The 20,332-nt window shown below is 37.3% G+C and overlaps 1 protein-coding gene across 8 annotated transcripts in view; it reads left to right on the top strand.

The window, feature by feature from the left end:
• The window catches only part of RIC8B (RIC8 guanine nucleotide exchange factor B), a 101,414-nt gene that overhangs the window by 24,957 nt on the left and 56,125 nt on the right, over nt 1–20,332 (top strand). For all 8 annotated transcript variants that reach the window (XR_004901700.1, XR_004901701.1, XM_028531765.2 and 5 more), the window contains one exon: nt 9,547–10,155. Coding sequence is in view for 6 of the 8 variants with exons in the window: in XM_028531765.2 (XP_028387566.1) it covers nt 9,547–10,155 (609 nt within the window). In the remaining 2 variants the exon portion in view is untranslated. The remainder of the gene's footprint in view (nt 1–9,546; nt 10,156–20,332) is intronic.

Raw genomic sequence — 20,332 nt, forward strand, 5'->3', positions numbered from 1 at the left:
AGGCTTATTCTCCCACAAAACCCTTTTTTAATAGAACCTTTTGCATTGCTAGTGCTCGTTAATATTAAGTAGTCACTATAGCCCTGTCTAACTTGTAACATTCTGATCCTGGAAACTGCACTCATTTTGTTTGGCCTTTTAGCTCTTTTCTGGCATGTAGTTATCGTAGGGTTACTGCCAAGTTGAGTTCAGTGCCCGTGCTGTGTGTATACCCTGCCCCTCTTTCCAGCTTGAACTGGAAATTATCGCATTTTCCTCTTTCTTATAAATAAAACAGCCATTAGTCTTTGTCTTTTGCAGCGTTAACTTTCTCTGTTCACTGTTCTTTCACTTGATTTGATTATTCAGTTAATGGCCCATTTTTATTCTAAATTAATCTGTTAATCTTCACCTGCATCTTACCAGTAGTAAGTAAATACTTGAAAAGGTCATCTCATTAAATTGTTGTGATAAGCACTGATGTTGGAGAGAACACTAGATGTCAAATCTACATGTAGGCTTACTATTTCAATCAGAAAAACAAGCCTTCTTCAAGATACTCTTACTGGCTGAGATCTTTAATTACAGGTTTTATTCTTGGAAATGTATAATTTTAGCTATTACCGTGTACCATCATCTCATTTAATAAAACACCACTGTAATACAGAGAGTGTTATCCCCATTTTACATGTAATGAAACTAAAGCTAAGAAAAACCAAAGTAACTTGCCGAGATCTCACAGGTAAAAAATAGCAAAGTGAAGTTTCTTGGGCTGCAACTCATATACTGTTATACCATGTAGCCTCTTACTAAATTGATAATACTATCTATGGCACATGTACTATACTTATAATGTTAAATAACACTCATTATTTAGATTCTTCTAGAGCAGCACATACACACTATCTCATTTAATTAAATTCCCCCAGATAACACTGTGAAGTACTGTCATACCCATTTTATAGGTTTAAGAAAATAAAGAATTTCATCAATTTGGTCAGAGTCATTCAACTAAATAAATAGGACCTGGGCTTTAAAGACTTAGTGAATATTCGGACATAATACTCTCTAGCACGCAGGGCTTGAAAGATGTCACACTTAGTATGTATGTGTGTGTGTATTCAGCATATTTGACAGCATCTTTGTATCTGTGGCAGAAAAAGAAATACATCAGATAAATTCTGCCCCTGCCAAAGCTGATAAGAGAGATAAGAAGTCTCCGTAAATATAACTCCAGGTCAGAGGTATTAGTGCTATAAAAGTGGTGAGATTGAATACTCGGGATTTAGAGGTGGCCGAGGTTACTTCCTGCTAGGAGATGGCAAAGAAGATAACATTTGCTTTAAAGATAGAGATGATTTGGGAAGGTTAGGATTTGAGAAGACATTCTAAATACAGGAAATTACATGAGAAAAGCACACAGGTTCACACAGGTAGTCGAGAGTAGGTTTTTTTGGCCTGGATCAAAGATATTGTAACATATGTAGTCGGTTATGAGTTTTGGAAACATGAATTACAGGTGAGTCTGACCCCTTCCTAGGTAATGAGTTTGGATGCACTTTATGTGAGCTGTCTACTGTGGGACAGTTAAAGAGAAATGTCTGCCAGAGAATAACATTTTCTTTTTGCTGCCAGCTCTAAGAAATGAGTCCCTTCTCATAAATGAATGATAATACCATCAACCAGGTTGTCCAAGTTAGAAACTTCAGAGGCTCTTTGCCTCCTCTTTCTTCTCTACCCTAGATATCCAAGAAGTCATTCCACTTATCATTCAGTCAATTCCACTTTCTTAAAATTCTCTACGCCCTCCACTTCATTGCCTTATTTTAGACCTCCGTCATTTCTCACCTTAACTGTTTCTGCTCTGTCCCCTTTCTCATCAATTCTCCATATTACCATCAGTGACATTTCCAAAGCACAAATCTCATGTCATTCCCCTGCTTAACACTTTGCAGTAAGCCTCCCCACTTCCCTCTGGATTAAATCCAAACTCTTCATTGTCTTCATTAAACAGATGTGGACTAGTATATCTTCTCTCTAAAAAGAAAAGAAAATATGCCAACAAACTGGACAACCTGGACAAAAGTGGATAAGTTCGTAGATGCATAGACTCTTCCAAAAATAAATCAGGAGGAATCAGAGAATCTGAATAGAGAGATTATACGTAATGAAAGTGAAGCAGTAATCAAAAACTCCCAACAGACAAAAACCCCGGACAAGACGGCTTCACAGGGAAATTTGACCAAACATTGAGAACACCTTTCCCTCTCAAACTGTTTCATAAGATTCAAGAGGAGAGATGGCTCCCAAACTCATTTTACGAGGCCAGCATTATCCTAATTCCAAAAGTAGATAAAAACACTACAAAGAAAAAATTATAGGCCAATATTGCTGATGAACATAGATGCTAAAATCCTCAACAAGACATTAACAAACCGAGTAGAGCAATACATTGAAAAGACTGTACACCATGATCAAGTGGGATTTATTCAGGGAGTACAAGGTGGTACAACATTCACAGATCAATTAATTTGATGACCACATAAATAAAGTGAAGGATAAAAAAAACCACATGATTGTATCAATAGATGCAGAAAAGCTTTTGATAAAATCAGCTGCCATTTATGATAAAAACTCTCGGCAGAGTGGGAATAAAGGAAACATACCTAAACATAATAAAGGCCGTGTATGATAAACCCACTGCCAGCCTCATACTCAACAGGCAAAAACTACAAGCATTACCCTTAAGATCAGGAACAAGACAGGGATTCCGCTTTCACCTCTTATTTAACATAGTATTAGAATCAGCAATAGTCACAGCAGTCAGACAAGAAGAAATAAAAGGGATCCAAACTGGGAAAAAATAATGAAAAGAAAAACCACTCTTAACCTTAATTCCCTCTTGTTACCATCCTATTTCTCTGCTTTTGTTATAGCCACATGTCTTGAGAATTCTGTGCTTTTCACCTTGTCACCTCCCAAATAAATACTCTCAGGAAACTGCTTTTATTAAGGCCATTGGTGGTCTAGCATTGCCAAATCCTTATGCTGCTTGGTCTTTTGAAATAGCTGACTAGTCCCTTTATAAAATACATTTCTGTCTTGTCTTCCAAAACATCACACTTCTATATTTCTTCTTGCCTTTCTAGTTGATACGTCTTAATCTTCTTTATCAGTTTCTTCTCCTCCTCCAGCCTCTTAAATGTTGGCATTTTTCAGAGCTTAGTCCTTTTTTCTGTATATTTTTCTCTAGGTGGTCTCATCCATCCTTATAGCTCCAAATGTCTACACACATACAAATCATCAGGCATAGCACTCACTGAGGGCTACTTTCAGCCACATACATTGAACTTGCTATTTGACATCTCCCTAGGCATCACAAACTTAATGTTTTCATGCAAAATTTCTCCCCAAGCCCGTTCTTCCTCCCATCGTCATCCCTTCTCAATAAATGCGACTACACTGCTTAAGCCAAAAAACCTCCCTCTCCCTAACAAATAGCAATATTTTCAGTTTTTCCTCAAAACTTCCTATCAAATCCATCGGTCTCTGTCCCTCTCCACTGCTTCTGCTCTGGTTGTGGCCGCTTTTGTTCCCCTCCAATTCATTTGTACACAGTAGCTGGTGTGATTTATCAGAATTTTAATTGGGTGGTTATTCTCCTTTGCTTAAACTTTCTGGACTCTGCTGCATTTCATGCTAGAGACTTACTGAGAACAGGAGTCATTTAATACTACACTCATTTAAATTTGTTTATAAGGCCTCTATAGCAATGTGGGGAAATGCTTATGGTTAAAATTAAATTTAAAAATCATAGAACAAAATTATATACACATGATGATTGCAACTCTGTATGTTAAAGTAATATACTATTACTGCTGATTATCAAATTGACTAAGGGTAAACACATCTATCCATGGCATATGAAATATACTAGCTAGTATAATTATGAATATTTTTGTATTTCTTTAATAGTTTGATTCACTTTACATTTTAAAGAACATACATATTTAAGTAATTTAAACTCTTCAGAAAAAAAGAACTTTAAATGAAGACACATAATTTCTGCCACTCATATAAAAAGACTTTTTTACCCAGTGAGGTAAACCATCCTACAGTACAATCACAAAAATAGCCTTTACTACTTCTCTCTTTCTTAGAAAGGAGAAATGTCAGGACAACATTAATAGAGCTCTACTAATGCTGTTGATTTGGGGAATTTCTTAATGCTGCTTGCTTTGCTTAGGGCTACAAGGATTATGAAGAAATAAAACATCATAATAGTCACCATTAAAAGAGTGCTTAGTATGTCCCAGAGTCTATTTCACAACAGCCCTGTGAGATGTAAGCAATGTCATTCCCATTTTACAAATGAGAAAGTGAGGGTCAAAGAAGTTACCATGTTTGAATCCCACAGTGGTAGAGCCGGGATTAAACCCAGGTCTTTCTCATTCAAAATCCATTGCAGTACATTTTCTTTTCTCACTTAAAAAAAAAAATGTCCCTGTCCTTTCCGCCTGCGGTGAGATTTTGGTAATTGAGGCAAACTCATAAAAAGAAAACTAACAGGAAGAATGTGCTAAACACCAAATGATTGCTACAAATTGTAGTTTGAGTTTTCCTTGGAAAGAAAAAATGTTGGGGATGTAAGTGTTGAGGGAAAACTTTATATCAAAAGTGAATTTTAATCTTAGTTTTGGGGAATGGTTAAAACTTAAATAGTCCAAGAGGGAGAAGGACTGATGCATGTGGAGGGGAGGCAGTTAGAAAGCAAAAGAGCTCAATGTGAGGTAATTTGGAAAGGAACATAGCTAAAGAGAAGGGTTGGGTAGGGGAATACTATGAAAGAGCAGACTCGAAAAGCAGGCTAGATGCTAAGCAGGTTAAATGCTAAGATGAGGACATTGAGATTTTATCTTACAATAATATGTAAAAGGTAACCTGTACTGAACACTTAACCACATGCGTGGCAGTATTCCAAGTACTATACATGGGTGATGTTATTTAACTCCTGTAGTAAATGAGACCCAGAGAGGCTAAGTTACTTGCCAACTTCACACTGTTAAGAAGATGGTAGAAGAGCCAGCATTTGAACACAATCAATTTAAATCCAGAACCCCTGCTCTTAATTAGAACACCCTTCTGGTTCTAGAGTCTGTGGTCAATTGAACAAGTTTCAAGCCCATGATTCCTGACCTCAAACAAGAAATATGCTTAACACTTCCGGTCATTTTTAACATTTAAGAAAGGTAGTGTGACCAGACAATGACAACATCTCATTCCTGTTCCTGCCACCCACATACATCATCTTCAGCACCTGACAGTCAAGGAGAAGTTAAAGTATTTGTGATCATTGCTTTCCACTCTGCTCACTTTTTTATGCTTATCCAGTCAGTTACTCCCGGTTTACCACTATCCCCTAACATCCAAGTTCCATCATTCCATTGTTAACCATAGTTCAGTAGTTCTCAGTGTGGCTCCTAAACCAGCAGCCCCAGCATCAACTGGAAACTTGTTAAAAGTTCCAGTTCTGCAACCTAATTCCGGGCTTACTGAATCAGAAACTCTGAGGGAGAGGTGCAACAGTCTGAGTTTTAACAATCCCTTTAGGTGATTTTGACGCATGCTGAAGTTTGAGAACCACTGCTCTAGTGTATTCTAGTGTTTTAGTTCAGGAGTAAACTACTAAACCTTTCTGGCAGTACTGGGTATTAACATTGGGGAACAATTTGGAATCTTACTCTTGAGTTTAGGCTGCTGGGTCTTGCACTCTAACTTTGTGGAAATAACCTTGGCTTACTAAGCCAACAAGTATCTTTAAAAGGCCGTTTCTCAAGTGCCTTGATTTTCAGTAATTTATAAACATACCTAACCTTTGCTTTATGACTTTAGTTTATTCCTGAAAACCTGACCTCTAAGTGAAAAGTTATTAGTATCAGGAATTATTTTTATGAATTTTAATGGAAGAAAGTATGTGTTTCATGATTATCTGAGATAACAAAATAATTTGTAGATTAAAAAGTATATCAGTTGAACAATGAAAAACAAGTTTGTAGAAATGATACTTTGAAAGTAAATAAAAATAATTTTACCGAAAACGTAATAATGGTGTATTGCACTTGTTTGCAATGGAAGAGAAGACTTTTGATTGGTGACTGGTGAAGGAGACATACAGAGGAGTTTTCTTTGGAAAGTGCTGGAGGGTCAGGTGGTAGGTGGACTGTAAGGTGGGGAACTTTGGGAGTTCATAGTTTTCTCGCGCTTAAAAATAGTTGCCACACACCTGGACCGGCCACTGGGATACAGATGAAATAGAGCCTCTGTTCTCAAGGAGTCTGGAGAAGGAGTGTGGTGCCCCAAAGGCTCATTCTATAAAAAGGCAAAAACAAAGTGCCGTTGCAGGCAGAAACAGAAAGAAAGCAAAGGAGGGAGAGACTGGGGAGCCTTATAGAAGACCCCTCAGATCTCGAACTGAGCCTTAGAAAAAGAGTGGGGGTCTGACTGGCTGACATGGCAGCATGCCATGCTGAAGGACGGGGGAGATGGCTCCCGATGTGCCGTTAGAGTCTGGAGGTCAGTTTGGAGCACCTGGAAAAGGGGAGGGGATTGTGACGGACATCAGTAGGAAAGAGGGCACAGGGTTCATTTCATCCAAATTCTGTGGGCAGCAATGAGCTATAGAAAGTGAAGAGAGCAGGGCGTGTTTTAAGGAGAGTAAAATCAGTGAAAAAAATACTCAATCACAGAAAAATACTGTCGGGGCAAATTACAGGAGCACTGTGAAACAAGTAGTGCTCACACTCAACGGGGAGAAATTGTTAAAAATACTGCCTCTTCAGTCTTGCTTGGTGTATATGCAAAGCAAACTTTTCTGATTCATCCAAATGTGGTACACAATTTATTAATTTGTTCTTTTTAATATACTCTGATTTGGAATTACCGTATTGAGTAAAGCAATGTCTGTTAAATATCGTCCCTTTTTTTGTATTTTGAGCATGTCTTTGATTTGTTTTTAAAAGTTGTAATACAAAAAAGGGTGGGGGTGTCATTGTCTAAGAAGTAGTATCACTTTTCAAGAGACATTATGGCAAAAAGCTACCTAACAGTCATTATGTGACATGAGTCTATAATGAGAAATGACATGTTTAAGAAAACTGTGCTTTAAAACTAGATTGATTGAAAATATTTAAGACTAGAATTCTTGTCTTTGGTGGCTAGTCGATCTAGAAGCCCTTAGATGAGGCACTTTTAACTATAAATTTTATAGGCACCTCTAACTGCTTTCAAGTAGCTGTCTTAGGTCCCAGAGTTTTACAGTCCATTTTTTTTATAGCTTGGGCTATTCTGATTTATATTCATGCTTTGCTCTTCGTCTTTCTTGAGTCGGAAGGCAGAGGATGAAAGGAGCCATGCTGCCTGTAGATTTTTTTCTTGCTGTTTTTGGTTTAGAAAGGAAGGTATATAGAGCTCCAAGTTCACACGTATAGTATTTTATAATACTTGATTCCATATTTCTTAACTTAAATATAAATGTGGATGGTTTCCCTTTTGAGTAAAATTATGTGGCACACAGGTTGTAGGAACCTACCTCCAGGACTGTAACGCATAAGAAGTATGTACAGTTTTGGGAAGGTGGTGTGTCTTAGATGTGAAAGATCTGAAATTGGACAAAATTTTTCCTATTTCACATATTTTTAATAATGAACAGATTGTACTTTATCTTACCCCAAAATTGCATTTATCTTATTTTTTAAACGATTTTATTTATATTTAGAGAGAGAGGTAAAGAAGGAGAAAGAGAGAGAGAGAGAGATCAATGTGTGGTTGCTTCTCATGTGCCCCCCACTGGGGACCTGACCCGCAACCCAGGCATGTGCCTGCGCCCTGCCTAGGAATCCAGCTGGCGACCGTTTGGTTCTCAGCCTGCACTCAGTCCATTGAGCTACACCAGCCAGGGCTATTTTTTAAAAGGATTTAATAATAGTAAGACATTAATGAAAGTCCCTTCTAGTTATCAGGTATGGCAGATATAGAATTGATATTGTTACAGAATTGTTTTTTAGCTTATCAGGTTAATTTTCTTCCTATTTCCATTTACAGAACATAGTATGTTTTAAATTGGCTTCATTTCCACAGCTGTATGACTAGGATCTATTGAGAAGGTGCCCACAGCCTGGGACTCCTGCCAAAATCATAATGATTGACCCGCAGATAGGCTGTTTTTTAAAGAGTTAAAGTCTTGCAGTGGGGGGAACACATGGGGGGGTTGGTAAATGGTAATGGAAAATATATAGTAAAAAAACTATATAAAGTCTGATGATAGGTTAATAAAACCTTTGTAAAACCTTGTATCAGTCATAATTTTTGTTGCTGTTGTTTTTATAAAATGTAATGGGTACAGAAGTGGTTAGCAGTGGAATGGTTATACCAGCTTGCTCCATACCTGAGACATGCTTGAGAGACCCAGACCTGCAGTTTGTTCACTTATGGAGAAAAAAGCTGAATATTGAATTTTGAGAGTGATGGCAATGAGAGAAATAATTATTTTTCAAAAAATTCAAGAGTACACTTTGGGTTCATCTTAGAAAGAATCATTTCTGATATAGTAGTAGCAAAATTTGGAACCAGGACTGTTACATTTGTATACGTAATGTGTGCTGTACACCAAGAGAAAGGAGAACTAAGACCTCGCCCACACTCTGAGCTTCCCAAGCCGTGTGCGCTGGCAGGGCTGCAGGAGGAAGAGGGCTTGCTTTGTTTGTTTGTAATCGGCCCACCCAGTAGGAACACTGTTTTGCAGTTATTTGGCCTGGAGAGGGGCGCCTTTTTGTAAGTGGCTAAAAGATGTCTATATTCTAGCTAAGACCACTTTGAAACCCAATTTAGCATAATTTGTAGCAGTTTTGTCTGCAGAAGATCCTCTTTGGGTGACACTCAATGATTAAATGTTATTACATGTTAGTCAAACAGGGCTAAGGTTTATAAAACGTGGGCTACAAATTCAGAAGAATTCCAAACTATAAATTCAGAAATGCCACAGCTAAAATTCGGCAGAAGTGCATACTTTTAAGTCTCTTGACAAGAACCTGTACTTGTGAGCAACTGTGAACCAAATCTCGAGACGTTAATCTTTACTTCTGGGAAGAGAACAGCTGTGATTCAGACTGATTGCTTTCTATCCTGATAGTATGTGTAGTTGGATGTTAAAAATCCATTGATAACAAAGCTATTTGAGAAATTTGAAACCAGTCAATTTAAAAGAGAGTAAGTGATTTTATAGAAAGAAGATTGACCCGAAGTTAAAAACTCACACTCTAGCTCTGACTACCCCACTAATCCACTCTGGCCCAGTACAAGCAACTTAACCTCTCTAGTCCTCAATTTCTGTATCTGTAAAGTGAAAGACATGTACCAAATACACGGTCTCTCTCAGTTCTAATGTTTTGTGATTTAAAAATGATAAAAATGTTTTCTAGCCAGATCTTGAACTGCTATTAAATACATTCATTCTATTTTAAATCATTTAAGCCAAATAATGACTTTCATTTTCTCATTCCTGTTTTTCAGAAACTCTGTGAAGGCATATTTAAAGTCCTTGTGAAGGACATCCCAACAACATGTCAAGTGTCCTGTCTGGAAGTTCTCCGCATTCTCTCCAGAGACAAAAAGATTTTAGTTCCTGTAACAACCAAGGAAAATATGCAGATACTGCTGCGACTAGCGAAGCTAAATGACTCAGATGATTCTTTGGAGAAGGTGTCAGAGTTCCCAGTTATTGTGGAGTCATTAAAATGTCTGTGTAACATTGTGTTCAACAGTCAGATGGCACAGCAGCTCAGTCTGGAACTTAACCTTGCTGCCAAGCTCTGTAACCTCCTGAGAAAGTGCAAGGACCGAAAGTTTATCAGTGACATTAAGTGCTTTGACTTGCGCTTGCTCTTCCTCCTGTCACTTTTGCACACTGACATCAGGTCACAATTGCGCTATGAGCTCCAGGGACTACCGCTGCTAACCCAGATCTTGGAAAGTGCCTTTAGCATCAAGTGGACCGATGAGTATGAATCGGCCATAGACCATAATGGACCTCCTCTCTCACCTCAGGAGACAGACTGTGCCATTGAGGCCCTCAAAGCTCTCTTCAATGTGACAGTAGACAGTTGGAAGGTGCATAAAGAGGTAAGTTTAAGAAGGGTATTATCTACTATAGAATTTAATTGGTCTGGGTACATCCTTTAGAGCTGCCTGCGAGGGAGGAATGGAAAAAATTTCCAGTTCCCCCATTAATCAGTTGTATGACTCAAGATTAATTTCTTAACCATTATAAAAGTCTTATGATTTCCATTTGTGTAACACTTATCAGAAGAATAGGGTGAAGATGGACTATTGTTTTATAAGATGCCAAATATAGCTCTGAGTTATACTATCAGGTATCTCTTTTTTAAGAGTGCCTCTTTCAGGTACAAGGTTTAAACTGTAAGATTTGAGGGAAACAAAATAATGCGGTTCATAAATGTATAGGCATTTTTTTGTGGCTGACATCTTAAAAGTTAAGAGAAATCAGGCCATTGAAATTGATCAATCAGAATTGATGTCTGCTGGGAAGAGTAAAAAGATGCTGTATCATGTATCATCCCAGTCTCCTGGAGTGTTACTTTATAGTGTTAGATAACAATCAGAAGTGTAGGACTACAACTAGATATCCATGCTTGTACGCAGTCCTAGAAAACAAGCATAATTACATGAGAGTATGGGAAAGGTTATTTTAAACCACTTGACCTATTTCTAAACTAAGATAATTTTCTGTGGCTTGGACTGTCCAGCAACCCAAAGTGAGGCAGATGTGATAGTTTATATTTGAGTACCCGCCAGAACAATATGCTAAACGAGAAACTTAGTTTAAGGAAGTCAACAATTTTAAGTGAAGTGGATGTAAACTTTTTTTCTTTGCTTCTAGAATCTTAACATTTCACATTTACCTTCTCTCCTTAAATAACTGGTGAAAGTAAGCCTCTGCCTTTAAAAAAATAATAAAGAAAAGAAACATTTTGGTGCTGGAGCAAATTATCTTTTCTGACAATTGACTTTCAGACTTAGGTTAACATATTACTCTATCCATTTGAAGCAGTTCTCTCTGTGAATAAAGATCTATTTCTGCCAGCAGTGCCTGAGCTGAGGGAGTAGGGGGCACTGGGTGGAGGAGACAAAGGACGGAAAATCAAGACAACTGTAATAGCATAATCAATAAAATGTAATTTAAAAAAAGAAAGATTTTTTTCAGTGCATTTTTAGGCAGGCTTCTGAGGTCTAGAGCGCAAATAGGTCTGTATTTTGAAACCAAATGTTTGAAGATCACTTCTAACAGCTATTTTAGATGACCATAGCATGGTCAGTTTTCCTGGGACTTGGCAAAAAAAGATGTGGAAAGCCCACATGCTCCATTTATGCTTTGAAAACAATATTTGGAAGTATTTAAAATGTTATGTCTCTATGCCTTTTTGGTACCTTCTATGGTTATTTTTCTTACACTGTTTGTTTTGGTGTTTTTGAGTTTTCTATTTAATTGCAAGAACTCGTCTGAGACTGTTGGTTTGCCATTGTTGAAACGCCTGTTATGTAAATGGTGCCCCAAATGGTAGCTCACATTGCTCAGATTCATGGCAAAAAAGGCTGCACCTCAGTGCATGTAGGGATGACATGTAATAAATACCAGTAAATTGAGATTAGTCCTCATTAGTGGGGCTGAAAGAAGCTTTAGAAAATGCTCATGTGGCAAATTCTTATTCTGTGTTATAGAGTGTTTATTCTCTGAAAGTTGTACAAGAGAGGACCAGTAGTCCTGAAGCAGGCATCTCAGCAGACCTAGTGCCTCTTGTGAGTTGTGAAGCAGATGGAGCAGCATTGCAAAATGTTCCCCATTAATGTGACTCTGGGCCATTATACAGTATCAGAAATTTGAACAGTATTGAAAACAGGATTTTGCCAACCCATTTAGGCAAGAGTGTGGGAAAGGTTATTTTAAGCCACTTCAGTCTCCATGAGTTTCAAACTCAAATTCTAGTGAATATTCAGTCAGTCATTCAGTCAGTCAACCAATACTTACAAATACTTTTAGGTATAATGCTTTGTGTTATGTAATATATTGGCAATAATAGGTGTAGACTCAGCCTTTATGAAACTCCAGTTCTGTTGGTGAAACAGGTAATAAATAAGTAAACAAATATGTAATTTAAATTGTGTTAAGTGCTAGGAAAGAAACAGCAATGATTGAGAATACTTAGTACAGTCACAAAAGACCTTTGAAGATCTCTCCTGATACGTGAAAACTTGAGAATGATTCAGCCATTTGACAAATGGGAGATGAACATTTCCCAGAAATTGAACAACATGTGAAAAGACGCAGAAGTCAGCATAGAGTATTTTTTACTGAGGTACCCACAACATAAAGAAAATCTGTAATAATGGTGCAGAGAAATTTACCAGTAGGAGTCCGTTTACCTGCATTTCAATATCTCCTTAATTGTCAAATGAAAGACATCTTTCACCAGTTGAGCAAACACCTAAAGAATTGTTAATACTTTAAAATACCAACTGAAATAAAGAGATATAGAAAACATATTGTATGGGAAAAATATCCAACTTTAAAATAAAACTTAAAAATACTATTTTTCTTACTATGAAAATAATGCATGCTAATTATAGAAGATCCATGGGGAAAAGAGCATACAAACAATAAGAAAATACAAATTACCTCCCACTCAAAGAAAAGCACTAGTTGCATTTTGATGTATATCTCTCTAACCATTCTCCATTTTATAACATATACATATGAACATATGTATATGTTTTCTTTTTACAAAAATGGAGTCATTTTATAATCTTGATTTTTTTCCCCCCAACAGATTTCTTGCACAGTAGTCATTTTCAAAATGTGTTCCTTGAATCCATAAAGTTCCTAGGAGCAGCCCCTGGGGATAAGTGGGTGGTGCTCCAGGTTCCCCACCCTCACTTGAAAAAGAGCACATTTGATTGTTGCTATTGCTGTTGCTGTTTCTTTTTAAATTTAGATTGTAACTAGATTTAATTTGATAAATAAAAAGAATTCTGCAAACAGAAAAAATATTTTGACAGCCACTTCTCCTATTTGCCAAAGGTTGATAAATCCTTGGTGTAAGGGTTTATCAGCCTTTAAACAAATACCCTCTGTGTAGGCATTGAACAATTTGCAATTATTTGGTATTTCAAATAGTAATACAGTACATTTTCTTATTGTAAGAATCTTTGTAGATAAATTTCTAGGATTGTTGGGTCAAAGGGATTTTCAACACTTTAAGGTTTTTTGATATGCATTGCCAAATTGACTTTCAGAAGAATAGTGCAAGTTTATATCTTTTCAGTCCCTGGGCATTTCTCTTTTTAAAAGCATAACCTATTTTACAGCTCAGCTGTTACAGAAAATACAGATGTTTGGTTTTGGTTTTAACTTTTAATAGCTATTTTTATGACTGATCATTTGCAATTCACCATAAACAGAAAATTAATGACTAGGTTTTTCTTGAGGTTTAGCAAATTAGTGCCATTTGTTCATTTTTAGGTTCATGCCTCAGTGTTAGATTTCTGCCTGCCTGGTGATGACATCAGCAGATTAATTTGGAGATTTCAGTCCACTTAGTAGGAAGTACAGCTGGCCTTATGTCCACATGTGGTGTCAGTCTTGTTTTCCTCCCTTCCTCTCACCCTTCGTCTCTCTGTTTCCTAAAGGCAGTGTGTTTACGAAGGTCACATGATTTCTTTAGCAAGACCTGAAGTCAGTTCTAGAAAAGTGAATTTAAAAGGTCTTCCTTCTGCTTTAACCCTTTGTTATATCTCTGTGGGTGGAGGGAAGCATGTTATTCTAGAGATCCCTTACTTAGCATACATTCCTTTCTGAAATACTTCCCAGGTGTCATTGCAGGTGTCAGTGCAGTATAATGAGAAAATACAAAAACCAACAGACGTGGTAGAGCCAGACAACCAAGTGCAAACAGACAAGTAGTTCACATTCTAAGTAGTCAAAGAATGCTTTCTGAGTGAAATAAAACAGTTGAGTGTCCATAGAAGGTAATTGGGAATGTCACATTGTAACAGAAGAGGTTAGTTCCATGATTATTTTAGAGGCTTTGAAGGAAATGTATAAAAAGGACATGATATTAATTAATTAAAACTAAACCTTTGAGCTACGCCATGTTTTTTGCTGAATCATTTTTTTCAACATTTATCGAATGCCGAGTATGTGCCAGGTTCTGTGCTAGTCACACAAGATGCAAGATAAAGCATTACTGTCCTCACAGAGAACTAACAGTCTAATAGGAAAATCAGACATACAAACAGACGTGTATATACGACTATTTGTTACATTATTTACTATTCTGTATAATTTCTGTATGTTTGAAAATAAAAAAGAGTCACCTCAGCCATGCACAGTTGCTTCAAATGCCATATGTTCTAGAATGTTGGAGGTGTCTGACCTCACTGTCATAACCTTTCCGCTAAGTAACATACCTAGCACAAAGTAGGTGTTCAGGAAATAGTTTCTTAATAAAAAATAAAATGTAATGTAGTTTGATATCTATGTAGGGGAAATGGCCTGAAGTTGACAGGAAGGAAGGAAAGTTTATGATACCATTTAAATTTTCAAAGCTGTTAAAAATTTTTCTAGAAGCCTAAAAAATTTAAAGACATTGTTTATATAAGCAGCTTCTAGCCTTTAATTACAGCATTCTATTTTATACCATTTAATTCAAAAAAGGATTTATTACTTTATGCACAGCACCATGATAGATGCAAAAGAGGTAAAGTAGGTATTTTTTGCCTGTAAGGAGACAGCTTTTTGAACATAAACCATTTAGTAGGACAAATAACTATGGTAGAGGTACAACAGGGCCAGAGTAACACAAAGGATGAAATGCTACCCAAAGTATTTCCACATAAGAATGCTTATGTGCATTTGCATGCACATCTCTATGAATGTGTGTTTCACTTTTTATAGAAATGAAATTGTATTTCTATAGGATAAGTTTTCTAAATCTTACCAAAGTAATTAGAAGTACCCTGAGATAAAGCCAGATTAAGACTCACCATGTGAAGTAGTCTCCCTTCTGACTTATCGATTAGATCAGTTAAAACTGCATGAAAAGATGTGAGGAAATTGATACCTTGACCAAACAAAAGTGAAACCTTCCATAGTTTGCACAGGAGGAAAAAAAGCTACGGTACAGTACAATCTGTAATCACGAAGTAAAGGCTGTAGGAAGAGATCCCAAAGAATTTCCTGAGTTTTGTCATCTTGTTTTCATTTTCATTATCACAGCAAACCTGCTTGCTTTCTCTCTCTTCTTCCTCCCTTTGTCCTTTGAGACTTTCTTTCCTTCTCAGCCTTCGGAGATAGTATGATTTCAGAGGAGAGAATATTGATGCCTTAAAGATATTAAAACAAAGATCATGAAGCAAGTAAATGACAGTTGTATAACCTGAGTTTGTATAATGCTTTATAAAGAGCGATTATATTTAATCCTTCTATCATCCTTGTAAGACAAGAGCATTAATCCCATTTGAGAAATGAGAATACCAAAGATCAGAGAGTTTAATTATTCATGGAAAAAGCACACAGCATAAGAACCAATAGTAGGAAATAATGTCCACTCTAACTTTCGTTAAGTAAGACTTCTGAAATGATGGCACTCATTCAACAAATATTTGTTGAGACCTACACTCATGGAGTGCAATAAAGAGTCTAGAAATAAATCTACACATATGCAATCAACTGATTTATCATACAGGTAACATTGAAGTACAGTGTGGGGAAGGTGGGCTTCGTAATATGTATGTACTGGATCAATTTTGTGGCTATATGGGACAAAAGTGAATTTGAATCTCTACCTTGTACCATACGCAAAAAACTAATTTGAGATGGGTAAGTGATCTAAATATAAAAGGTAAAAATAATAAAGCTCATAGAAGAAAACCAAAAATTATCCTCATGACTTTATCTTAAACAAGTCAAACATTTCTTAAGTAGGCAAAGATTTCTAAAACAGGACAAAAAGAGATCAAACCATATGGGAAAAAAATTGACCAGTTTGTCTTCATTAAAATGAATTCACCAAGAGAAGAAGGTAAAAAAGGTAGGCCACCAAGTGGAAGGAGATACTTGCAATGCATATATGCAATAAAGGACTCCATCCGGAATACATTAAAAAGTCCTACAAGTCCATACGAATAAAGTCAGTCAACCTAATTAGAAAAATAGGCAAAAGGCTTGAACAGGCCCTTTACCAAAGTGCTATCTAGGTTACCAATAGACATAGGAAAAGGTGTTCAACTTTATTAGTCCTCAGGAAAATGCATAAGAAAACCATGAGACCACTGCATACAAGAATGACTAAAATTAAACAGGCTGATAGTATCAAGTGTTAGAGCAACTGTAGAGTAGCTGGTGGGAGTATAAATTGGTTTAAGCACTTTGAACACTGTTTGGCAGTCGGTATCTTCTAACACTTCACATATATATACACCCAATGACCCAGCACTAAATAACATGCAAAGGAGTATGTTCATAGCACCATTCTTCAATATAACTGAAAACTGGAAACAATCCAAGTGCCCATCAAGAGTAGGATTGATAAGTAAATTGTAATGTATTGTAATGCACTGTGTGCAGCAGTGTTTTCTTAACCTGTGGTAAAAGACTAGATTTTCCCCTAGCTGTCAGAATGAAACTCTCATGTAATACATAATATACACAATATCAAACTGCTTGAAAATTTGTAAATGCTCATGTGCACCTTCTGTACTCATGGCATTGCAGATCAGTGGCAAAAAGGATGTGGATAGGCACTGGTTCACAAGCTGCACTGTGAATAGCACTACTTCCAAGCAATGCAGGTGAACAAACTGCACCTATACACAAGGTGGATGAATTTCACAACCATTTATATGAATGATTTCATTCATACAAAGTTTAGTGACAACAAAAACTACTAACCTGTGATATTAGACATTGGGATTACCCTTGAGGAGTAAGGGATTATCATTTGAAAGGGCTAAGAGGGAATCCCAGGGTTCTTGATTTTGGCATTGCATCATTTTTGTGCTAATTTTATGGATATGCTCATTTTGTGAAAATTGATCTAGCTGAACACTTACGATTTAAGCATTTATTGTTTTACCATTTACATTAAAAATGATTAACTAGCTATTATACAGATACCCTCTAAACTTATGAACATAATAGGTTAGTGGAGAAGGCAGTGTATATGCAAGTGTATAAACAAATGTGGAATTACAAATTCTGATTTCATGAAAGAAGTCCTAACAAGATGTAGTGATAGAGAATAACGAAGGAAAGAATCTACGTAGATAAGGTGGTCAGAGAAGGGGCTTCTCTGAGAAGATATTTTAGCTGAGACTTAGAGGATGAGAAGAAATCTGATGCCGAGAGTGGAGGCAAAAGTCAGGATTTCAGTAGTTGTTTCAAGGAGAGAAATAGATTTTAGTGGATTTATGGTAAAAGAGAGCATTTCAAACATTAGGGTATAACTTGGGAGTTGGTGTTATGAAAATTGGGACAGGAAGAAATGGGATAGAGGGGAGTAGGATTTGGGGTTTATAGTCGCAAATAATGGAAAGACCAAAATGGATAGTTTTTTTATTAAGTGTATTTTATTGATTATGCTATTATAGTTGTCCCATTTTCCCCCCTTGGCCCCCCTCTACCTGGTATCCCCATTCCTTCCAACAACTCCCCCCTTAGTTCAAGTCCATGGGCCTTACATATGAGTTACTTGGCTTTTCCATTTCACTTACTATTCCCAACACCCCCTTGTCTATTCTGTACCCACCAACTATGTTTCTTATTCCCTGTAAGTTTTCTCCCCTCCACCTACCCAGTGACAACCCTCCATGTGATCTTCATCTCTGTGACTCTGTTTCTGTTTAGTTGCTTGTTCAGTTTGTTGTTTTTTTAGATTCCATTGTTGATAGTTGTGAACTGTTGTCACTTTACTCTTCATAGTTTTTATTTTCTTTTTCTTAGATAAGTTCCTTCAACATTTCATACAACAAAGGCTTGGTGATGATAAACTCTTTTACCTTTACCTTGTCTGGGAAGTACTTTATCTGTCCTTCAACTGTAAATGATAGCTTTGCTGGACAGAGTAATCTAGATCATAGGTCCTTGCTTTTCATCTCTTTGAATATTTCTTGCCAGTCCCTTCTTGCTTGCAAGGTTTCTTCTGAGAAATCAGCTGATGATCTTATGGGAACTCCTTTGTAGGTAACTTTGTTCTTTTCTCTTTCAGCTTTTAAGATTCTTTATCTTTAACCTTTGGCATTTTAATTATGATATGCCTTGGTATGTTTGTCTTTGAATCCAACTTGTTTGGGATTCTCTGAGCTTCCTGGACTTGCATGTCTATTTCCTGCACCAAATTGGGGGGGGGGGTTCTTTCACTATTATTTCAAACAAGTTTTTAATGTCTTGCTCTTCTCCTTCTGGCACCTCTATGACTTGGATGTTGATTCGTTTCAAGTTGACCCAGAGGTTCCTAAGCCTCTCCTCATTTTTTTGAATTCTTGTTTCTTCTTTCTGTTCTAGTTGACTGTTTATTTCTTTCTTTTGTTCCAAATCATTAATTTGAAGCCTGGCTTCCTCCCCTTCACTGTTGGTTCCCTGTATATTTTTCTTTATTTCATTTTGTATAGCCTTCACATCTTCCTTTATTTTACTCAATCATTTCTGTGAGCATCCTGATCACCAGTGCCTTAAACTCTGCACCTGATAGGTTGGCTATCTCCATGTTGCTTAGTTTTTTTTCTGGAGTTTTGGTCCATTTGTTCATTTGGGCCTTAGCTCCCTGTCTCTTCATTTTGGCAGCCTCCCTGTGTTTCTGTGTATCAGGTAGAGTTAGAGCTCCTTTGGTTCCCATACTTGGCACACCTGTTATGTTGTATGGGGCAGAGCCTTAGGTAGCCACCAGGACAGGGCCGCCCACTTCATCACTTTGTGGTGCTGTATGTGATAGAGGGGTCAGAGAGGGAACAATGAAGCTTGCTTGGCTCTCACCCTGTCTCCAGTCACTTTCCCCATGTCCCGTATGTGTCTGGTACTGTTGTGATTGCTGCCCTGTTGCTGATTCCCAGAGTGGATGGGTTTGCAGACATCCTAGGACCCTGTGGGCTCTTTACATGGACTCTCCCGAGAGATCGACAGTGTCTTCCACCACACCAACCCCCCCTGGTTTACAGCCAGAGGTTATGAGGCTTTATTCTTCTGTTGCTAGAACTTGGGGCTGTGTGTGTGACTTGGGGTGGGATTGCTAGCTCCCCAGTTGTCCGTCCCAGTTTTTATCCACCGCAAGTTAATGTGGGACCTCCTCTTTCGTGGGCTGCTGCTTGTAGCTGCTTCGCTGTGCCACACCACATCTCTGTCCCTCCTGCCCATCTGGATGAATGTTTCCTGTTTAAATCCTTGGTTGTCTGACTTCCATACAGTTCAATTCTTTGTCAGTTCTGGTTTTTTGTTTTTAGATTGGTTGTTATACTTCTTATGGTTGTGTGAGGAGGTGAAGCGAGTCTATCTACACGTTCATCTTGGCCAGAAGCCTCCAAAATGGATAGTTTCACTAGAGGCCTGTCAATATCAGCATGAGAACAATTGTGATATCTAGAATAAAGAAAAATCTAGTTTAAAATAAAGTGCATTCCCATTTAATTTTTAAAACCAAGGAAAATATGATTAAGAGTTAATGGGTGAGTTTTGCATGCATTTCAGTGTGCTTAGCATAATTTGGGATTGGTAAAAGTATATTTACATGTTAGAGAATTTTGATTCAAGAATTTGAAGACAGATGGCAAAAAGGACGGCATTCATTCCAACCCTGCCAGTCTTTGTGTGTCTGTCGTTCCACTGGTCCTTCCCTATACTCTTCCCCATCCCCACAAGACACAGTTCATAATCACTCATTCCAGCTCTGCCCGTCTCACCTGTTGTTTCCTTCCACCCTCATTTTTGCTCTTCACCTTTAAATGTTTCATTGAAAGTACTGAACACTTTCATGTATATCATCTTCTTTAATTTAATCCTTTTATGACCCCAACAACCTCATGTTTTTGGAGATGCATGTGAGGAAACTTTGGCTCAGAGAAGCTGTATGGTTTGTCTTAAGGTCACAACCTATACTCCTGACTCCAAATACAGCACTTTTTCTATTATGCCACTGAGGCCTTCATCTCTTCCACATCTACCCAAGATAGTGTTATGTTAATATTGTTATCTGCATTATGAGTAATGAAAGTGTGCCCTATTGTTTGTTAGGTT

Source organism: Phyllostomus discolor, chromosome 2 (assembly GCF_004126475.2).
Source record: "Phyllostomus discolor isolate MPI-MPIP mPhyDis1 chromosome 2, mPhyDis1.pri.v3, whole genome shotgun sequence".
Taxonomy (NCBI): Eukaryota; Metazoa; Chordata; class Mammalia; order Chiroptera; family Phyllostomidae; genus Phyllostomus; species Phyllostomus discolor.